The sequence below is a fragment of the Nannobrachium achirus genome (assembly GCF_963921795.1).
Source record: "Nannobrachium achirus genome assembly, chromosome: 12".
NCBI classification, from domain to species: domain Eukaryota; kingdom Metazoa; phylum Chordata; class Actinopteri; order Myctophiformes; family Myctophidae; genus Nannobrachium; species Nannobrachium achirus.
In genome coordinates, this window is record NC_137832.1 from 64,084,751 (window position 1) to 64,093,838 (window position 9,088).

Below are 9,088 nucleotides of genomic sequence, written 5' to 3' on the forward strand. Positions count from 1 at the left end.
TTGGTAAAGCAAAGCCCTGCTTCATCATACAAGACTGTTGCACAAAACTAGTGAAAAATGCCGATCTACAAGCACACAACGCCTCGCGATGTGTGCTTGTAGATCTATTGTTTTCACTAGTTTAGTACATTTTATAGATGATAAATACAAAACGAACGGTTTTGGACATACAAGGTTTCCACCCGACAACGACGATATGCTATTAATATAAGGTGCTGGGAGTGAAAATTATAATGTAGGGGTGCCTCAAAATATATTTATGGGGTGCCCTGAGACAGAAATGTTTGGGAACCCCTGCTCTAGATGGATGGAGCTCAGACCATTCTCACACTATAGCTTCTAAAAGGACAAGCAGAATGGTACAGACCCCTAAGGGTCCCTTTGGACCCCCTAGCAGTCTGTCGACCCCACGTTCAGAACCAATATCGCTCACTTGATTGGTCAACACAATTTTCTGCTTCGTATATATGATTGGTCAAACTTTGCTTGACGGTTTGTGCGTCCGAAACAATATTGCCCCATTTTTGTACAGTTTGACAGAACGTCACAGTATAACAGTCAATAACTATTCGGTTCAACAGACGATCGGTCGGTTCTGCTGTGAGGGATGTTCTGCTGGACGTACCACCCAGCAGAGGTCTGGACATGCAGGAATCTGAGAGGACCACACTGGGGGTATGCTCTCGCTGTAGGACACATGGTGTACTCCTTTGGAACGTCCAACAGTCAGACCACCGTGGTGTACATCCTAGACACGGTGGCTCTGCGCTGGGAGAAGTTGGCCCCGGTGACGACTGGAAGGCAAGGAGAGCGCCCCCCTGAGGTTCCCCGCAGGTGCCCAGGCTCAGCTGTCCTGATAGAGAACACCATCTACCTCTGGGGGGAGCAGTGTACTCGCGATAACCGGCTGTATGCGTTCGACACTGACGGCCACAGATGGTTGAAGACGGAGGAGGTTTCTGGGAGTGTTCCGGAGGCGAGGTACGGACACTCCGCCTGCGTCTTGGGGAAGGTCATGTACGTCCATGGGGGATCCACCAGGAGTGACGCCCACAATGACACGTACAAGTTGGACACAACCATAATGGTCTGGTCTTTGATCAACACCAGAGGAGCTACACCACCTGTTTCATCATGTCACTCTGCCACCATCATCGGGACAAAGATGTTTATATTTGGGGGCTTGGCGGGATATACAACATTCGGGACGCTCCGGGACGCTCCAGGTATTAACATCAGAGTGTTTGACACAGAGACCAACTGCTGGCTGAGCATCACTCCTTCTACACAGCTTTTTCAAGAAGACTCTGAGCATTCAGCCTTTTCCTACGATGGAGAGCTGTACGTATTTCGTTACAAGACCTTCAATGGTCTGTGGAAGTTCAATACGACGACCTTCTCCTGGAAGAAGGTTGAGCTCAAGGGTGGAGATCCCTCTATGATGCAGGGCACCTGTTGCATGGTGGGAGATCATCTCTTCTTCTTTCGTAGAGACGTGTACATCTTGGACTTAAATCCTAGTATGAAGACCTTATGCAAGCTGGCAGTTATTCAGTACGGTCTGCAGCAGTCTGGACTCCCACATAACGTCAGGTGGGAACTTGCGTCAGTTAGGAAAAAGCAGAGGGCGGGAGATGGCAGCAGGTGGGAACTGGTAGCAGGGGGGAAATGGCAGAAGGTAGGAACTGGCATCCATGACGGCAGCTAGGAACTGACATCGGGTTTTCTGCCTTCAATTATTTAATTTATTTAATTGTGGGCTTGCTAAAAGCGAGCACATGTATGTTATCTTCATTATTTATCTATCAGTCAAGTCCCTCTCGACAGTACAAAGGCAGGGCCCTTAGCCAATGAGGTGCAGCCAAGGGTAGATCTTAATGCCCATACATGGTGTTACATCCCACAATGTTTCGTAGGAACATATTTCTAATTTGTTATTCATGTATGTTTATTTTTTATTGTGGCAAGAACAATGGCTTCCATCAGTTTCTATTAGCTTGGATTCCCCATCAATGATGTCACTGGTAGAAGGGCCCACAGCCCTCCTATGAGACACAGGCTGAATAGTTTGGAAAGCATTTGGCTGTTAATTGCGAGAGGAAATCTTCTTTACAAGCCTTTAATTTGATACAGGCTCTATCAGTTTGATTCATTCATTGCACAGCAAATAATTGCAATTAGGCTATAGGCCTAACCTAAAACATTATGATAGTTATCAAATATTGTTTTATATGAAGCCAATCAAAGCTCAGAGAATCAATGTCGGGAAATGTCCATTTTGGGACAAGAGCGCACTGGTGAGCTGGTAGATCAACATTTAGATTTAATATTAGGGACACAATACAGTCATTGGTCATGGAAGAGGGGCTTTCCAAGGAATGAGGTGGAATGAAGTTTTTTTTTGTGTTTATTTATTTTTTAATCACTTAATAATTGACTGAGCCTTGATAAATCAAACTGGTGTCTTTCTTTGCCTCCTATGCACGAAGAAGTTTGGGAACCCCTGCTGTAGATGGATGGAGCTCAGACCATTCTCAAACTTTAGCTTCTAAAAGGACAAGCAGAATGGTACAGACCCCTAAGGGTGCATTTGGACCCCCTAGCAGAATGTTACAGACCCCAAAGGGGCCATTTGGACCCCCTAGCAGTCTGTGGACCCCACGTGCAGAACCAATATAGCTCACTTGATTGGTCAACACAATTTTCAGCTTCGTATATGATTGGCCAAACTTTGCGTGACGGTTTGTGCGTCCGAAACAATAACGCCCCATTTTTGTGCAGTTTGACAGAACGTCACGGTATAACAGTCTATAACACTTCGGTTCAACAGACGATCGGTGGATTCTGCTGTGAGGGATGTTCTGCTGGACGTACCACCCAGCAGACGTCTGGACATGCAGGAGGACCACACTGGGGGTATGCTCTCGCTGTAGGACACATGGTGTACTCCTTTGGAACGTCCAACAGTCTGACCACCGTGTACATCCTAGACACGGTGGCTCTGCGCTGGGAGAAGTTGGCCCCGGTGACGACTGGAAGGCAAGGAGAGCGCCCCCCTGAGGTTCCCCGCGTGTGCCCAGACTCAGCCGTCCTGATAGAGAACACCGTCTACCTCTGGGGGAAGGCGTCTACTCACGACAACCGGCTGTATGCGTTCGACACTGACGGCCACAGATGGTTGAAGACTGAGGTTTCTGGGAGCGTTCCGGAGGCGGCGAGGTACGGACACTCCGCCTGCGTCTTGGGGAAGGTCATGTACGTCCATGGGGGAACCACCAAGAGTGACACCAACAATGACACGTACAAGTTGGACACTACCACAATGGTCTGGTCTTTGATCAACACCAGAGGAGCTACACCACCTGTTTCATACCAGCACTCTGCCACCATCATCGGGACAAAGATGTTTGTTTACGCCACCGCCGCAATATATACATCAAAACGTGCGGCTCGGCCGGGAATGGGGTGCTATTACTTTTCTTTCCGATCCGCGTTACCATTGCGACGTAATTCGCAAAAAACAACGCCCAAAAACCCCATTGACTTAGAATGGGGGATATTTTGGCACGTAATAACTGCCGCACGATTTACGCCACCGCCGCAATATATACATCAAAATGTGCGGCTCGGCCAGGAATGGTGTGCTATTACTTTTCTTTACGATCCGCGTTACCATGGCAACGTAATTCGTAAAAAACTACGCGCAAAACCCCCCATTGACTTTGAATGGGGGACTCGAAAAAAAAAACAGAAACTTTGGCGCCACATAACTCTGCCATACTTTTGCCTAGCAACGTTATTTAAACTTTAAAATGCACACAAAACTTTGGTCTTTTTCCGGCCAATAGGGATGAGCTGTAATTGATTAAGCCCCGCCCCCTCTGTATTCCTATTGGCTGGGTTTTAAACCGTCCCTACTCCAGTTCACAGCAAGGTACCGACTTGAAACTTGGTGTCTGGACTTTAACGGCCAATAGGGACTTATTACTTAAGCCCCACCCCCTCTTAGGCCCCGCCCCTATCTTCCTATTGGCTTAGCTTTAAACAGCTATATCTCCAGTTTGCAGCATGGTACCGTCTCGAAACTCGCTGTGTGTACTTACATGGCAAATAGGAACTATCTGTAATTGCTTAAGCCCCGCCCCCTCTGCCTTCCGATTGGCTGGGCTTTAAACAGCCATGTCTCCACTTCCCAACACGTTACTGGTCTCAAAGTCGGTGGGTGGGTGGCTAATGTTAAAGCTAATGATAGGTTGCACACACTTAGCGAGCTGCAGGCACACTTAAAATTTCTTAGAAATTTTCTTTTCTAGTTTTGTTAATACTTCTGAAATGACAAATTAAACATTGGCCAAATTGTCAAATATTACAGGCAGAAATTGTGAAAATAGCAGATCTACATGCTCACAACACCTCGCAACGCGAGGCGTTGTGAGCATGTAGATCGGCCATTTTCACAATAAAACCATGTTAGACAAAATTCCTCTACTCTTAGTGCTCGTCAGGGTGGGGGGGTCCCTGTTAAAACATGATTATTTTGGGGGTCACGGCCTGAAAAGGTTGAGAACCACTGGCATACACTACCTGTCTTTGGGCATTGCGCATAGGAGTAAGCGACCAGTTATTGAGCTGAATTATTGTTATATAGTCCTGGAAATTGGGTTAAATATTCTAGAAAAGTTGGTAAAAATGTGTGGGAACTCTGTGTTAGACAAAAATGGAGAATAGTACAAGTATAGTCAATACAATTGAAATGTAGTACAGTACAAGTACAGTTAAACACCCTGCCTAAAGGAACATCTCTTTCACAGTCTTTTTTACGTTGAAAGCCCTCTGTATTTAATTTGTGGACATGATAAATAGCAAGCAAAGAAATCATTCAATAATATTGCAGTTATAAAAACACAGTTTTCAGGGCAGTTTTGAAGGATGCCAGCCAGCTACATGTTTTAAGGGAGTTAGTCAAGGAATTCCACACCTGGGTGGCAGTGTTGTAGAAGGAGAATTTATCATGGGCCCCAGGTCGAGAAGTAGCCCAATCAGTTTGTTTTGGGAGGTTTGGAGCTTAGTCTTTAGTGCTTTTTGTTTGTTTATTTATTGTGGTTTATTTAAGATCCCCATTAGTCACTGTCTCAGCAGTGACTGTTCTTCCTGGGGTCATATTACAAAATGATAGTGAAATAAAAAAGTACAAGCACAAATAAAATAACAATTAAATGACTGCATAGACATTTGCATTACATACAAAGAAAACAGACAATAAAAAGTTGAACATTATTTAGTGCCCGTTGTGTGCTCTTGTTGGACTATGCAAGGCAGGGGCGTCCTCTACCCTGAGCCAAGCCTAAGCCTGGCCGCATACCCCAAGTACCTAAAATACATACATAGAACACTCTAGAATTAATTTACAAAAATGACAAAAAAAGAAACAGATTATGATAAGTGATCCATACGTAACTCAAAAATCAGAAACCAACACAAATCTATACATAATCTAAAACAACCTCTCTCCGCATTACAGCTCCTCTCAATCTATTTTTAAAAGTAGCTTTGCTGTGAATTAAAATGTGAGTTTTGATGTTGGAGTAGGCCTACCAAAGTGTGGCTGAATGAGGGCCCCAGCAAGTCCTGAAGGCACTTTTGTTGACAAAAGGAAGGAATCTTGTTCTTTGATTTACTTTTTTGATCACCATTGTTGCCATGCTGTCCCCAGACAGGTATTGGGTCAAGAACACAGCCCAAATAGGTCATCTCTTCCTTGCTAGAGATTACTGTGTCATCAACTTTGACCTTGAAATCGTTTATACATGTTAGGATCACATCTTAAATGCTGATGGGTTCAATGTGCTGTACTTTATATTGTAATGTTAACCATGTATCGTTACGTTATCGTTACATGTATCGTTACGGTCCGCATAATTAGTTCCTGTTAGTTTGAACTGTTACGACCGTCGCAATACTCAGGGTGAGGGTGAGGAAAAAGATAACCGAGCCTGCATAGAAAATAATGATTTATTAATAAACACAAGAATAATCAAAACCACTAAGGCAAATATGCTCTGAAAATGTACAACTAAAGAATTATACAAGGGTAAACAAATGATGCACACTTAGTGAAGGAAAACGATCACACTCCTATGGATAGTCACACGTTGCCTCTTACAAAGTGACAGAGGTAGGCAACCATAGGAATTATTAAAAAAAGAGTTTAGTTAAAAATGAAGTCCCTTCACATCTGTATACAAACTTTATACAAACTTGGACATACTGTAATTCTACATTCATTCAAACTCCTGAGTAACTCAAAATGCCCTGGGCACCCCAGGTATGAGTGTTTGGTGAACAGAAGTTTTGTGGTGTTTTGACTGGACACCCTGTGGATGTTGAGTCCACATCTCAGTGATTGGTTATTTTGTTCTCTCGCTCTAATTCTCTTTCGGTATCTGTCGTACATAATGACTGGTTAATCCACCGCCTCGGTTCTCACTGGGCACCGCCATATCGCCAGATGTGGTCTGCACAGCACCTCGCATTGACTCCAATAGTATTCTGATTTCTCACGAGACAGGATTTCAAACATGAGTTCAAAGATTTGCGACTTTTAACAACAACAATGGCTTCCCTGGGGCGCCCGGTGGCCTACTGGTCTAAGCGCATACCATATAGGCGTGCGGCATCCGGACAACCTTTGCCGCATGTCTCTCCCCATCTCTCCCCCGTTTCCTGTCAGTCTACTGTACTATCCAATAAAGGCATAAAAAAAGCCCAAAAACAAATCTTAAAAAAAACAAAAAACAATGGCTTCCCTCTGTAAATTGTACAGTGTTGATGGGATACTATCAGTGTGTACAGTACGGCAGACATCTACCGAAAAAAACATATTTTCGAGCGAGAGAAATAAGCGGATTAACAATAAAACCAATCGGCCCGGTTTGAAGCCGTGGTTGAGTAGGAAGAAAGGACAAGATTGCCTGTCATGAAAAAAGAAAAAACATCTTGACTACTATTTTTGGGAGAGAAGAACGCACACTAAAGGTAAAATAACCTTCTTGGCCGAAATTCTCCTTTAAGATCAGTTCTGAACACCACAGGTAGCCAGCCAGCGCAGTGAGGTGAGCTCCCTTAAGTTAACCCATTCAGGCCTAGAATTATTGAATGCTTTAACCAGTGAAAAATAGCAGATATACAAGCTCACAGCGCAGCAGGCACCGAGTGCCGCACTGCGAGCTTGTAGATCTGCTATTTTTGAAAAAGTCGTGAAAGTGTACAAATCTTTGAATATATATTTTCAAAGCGAACGTTTGTAACTCAAATTTTGCTTCTGGGTGGTCCCTGGAACTAAATATTTTGAGATGGGGGTCTGTGGCCAAATACATATCATTTTGGGGGTCCTTGTCGCAGCCTGTATAGCTTACAGTTGACTCTCAGACAGGGCCGGCGGCAGCCCACAATGGCTGAGGGTGCTATGCTTTAAGTGAAGGATACCCAACTCAAATCGGCCAGGTGAAAACAAAAGGCTAAATTTGCATACCAATGGGAGTGTGTGCCAAACCGGTTGTGGCCAGCCAATGCTGATCTACTGTATTATAATGTAAATTTCGAGAATTACTGAGAGGTGGGGGTGCTCCCTGGCCAAAATGAGGGTGCAAAGCAGGCCTCAGCACCCTCGTAGAACCGGACCTGCTCTCAGAGTGAGTGATGACATCATAATGTGGCGACTTTGTTTTGGCTGTGGTGTGGTCGTGTGGCAGAAGGACAGCATGATTTTTTCATTGGACAGCTGGAATGGACTAAAGCACTTAATTACTGACTGTGGACGTCGCATATTAATAAAAGTAATTGCTCTTTTGGAATTCCAAAGGTTTGGTTTTGCCTGTTTCTTGTTTCTGGATCTGGACAATGACATTTGACGCTATGTACATTTATTGGAATTAAATGGATACCGACCTCACAACCTGTCCCAAGTTGCTACATAACTAGAACTGTACATTTCGGGAGGACCAAGTTGACCAACAAGCAACAATGGTAACTATTTACTTTTTCCCTAAGTTGTGACTTTCTGATGAAGTGTGCTTTCATGTAAGCTTTTCTTGGATCTGCGCGCCTGGGTCCTTCACATGAAAACTGACACAGTAGTCTCCCAAGAACAGATTAACTGAGCTCCAGTTAAGTGAAAAGGACCTTTTCTTTGACGATGGCTGGCCAGATTGCTGAAACATAGGTTTTTCAAAAAACCTTAGAAGGATTCAAAAGACACTTATAAAATCGGGTCAAAAATAGCAGATCTACAAGCTCACAGCGCGGCACTCGGTGCCGCCCTGTGAGCTTGTATATCTGCTATTTTTCAATAGTTAAAGCATAAAATAATGATACACTATAATGTGTACCCGTTCTGAGATTAATGTTCTGCTTCCTAGACTGCCTCTCCACTGGGTCCAGGTTCAGTTCCTCCTGGGACATCTGGCTCTTCATACCGGTGGTTTTCTTCCTCTTCACTCGGCTCGGTCGGCTGGGCCTCTGAGTCCACTCCTGCACTCTGCCCTCTGGTGGCCTGGAGAAACACGACAGAACCCAACTTTAACTTACTGGATCAGATTTCTCACCTCATCACCATGGAATGTTACTCTTGTGCAGGGGCGTCACAAGGGCGGGAAAAGTGGGGCTGAGTAACTAGGGCCCAAGGTGGAGGGGCCCTAATTATTTTATACTTTAGCTATTGAGAAATAGCAGATATACAAGCTCACAGCACGGCACCGAGTGCCGCGCTACGAGCTTGTAGATCTGCTATTTTTTAGTCATGAAAATGTGTTAAAATCTTTGAATATGTGTATTTCTTAAGCAAACTTTTGTAACTCAAATTTAGCTTCTGTGGCGTCCCTGGAACTAAATATTTTGAGATGGGGGTCTGTGGCCAAATACATATCATTTTGGAGGTCCTTCACATGAAAAAGTGTGAGCACCACTGACATAGAAACATAGGTTTTTCAAAAAAAGATTTGAAATATTCAAAGACAACACATTTTCACGATTTTTCAAAAATAGCAGATCTACAAGCTTGCAGCACGGCACTCGGTGCGCTGTGTATATC

At 44.3% G+C, this 9,088-nt stretch overlaps 1 protein-coding gene across 1 annotated transcript; it reads left to right on the forward strand.

Moving 5' to 3' along the window:
• Positions 1-607: 607 nt before the first annotated feature.
• Positions 608-2,933, forward strand: LOC308295787 (kelch domain-containing protein 3-like; the record flags this gene model as incomplete). Its single annotated transcript, XM_080738833.1, has 2 exons — positions 608-1,554; positions 2,831-2,933. 2 exons carry the CDS (start codon positions 608-610, stop codon positions 2,931-2,933), a joined length of 1,050 nt encoding a protein of 349 aa, XP_080594959.1.
• Positions 2,934-9,088: the final 6,155 nt, after the last annotated feature.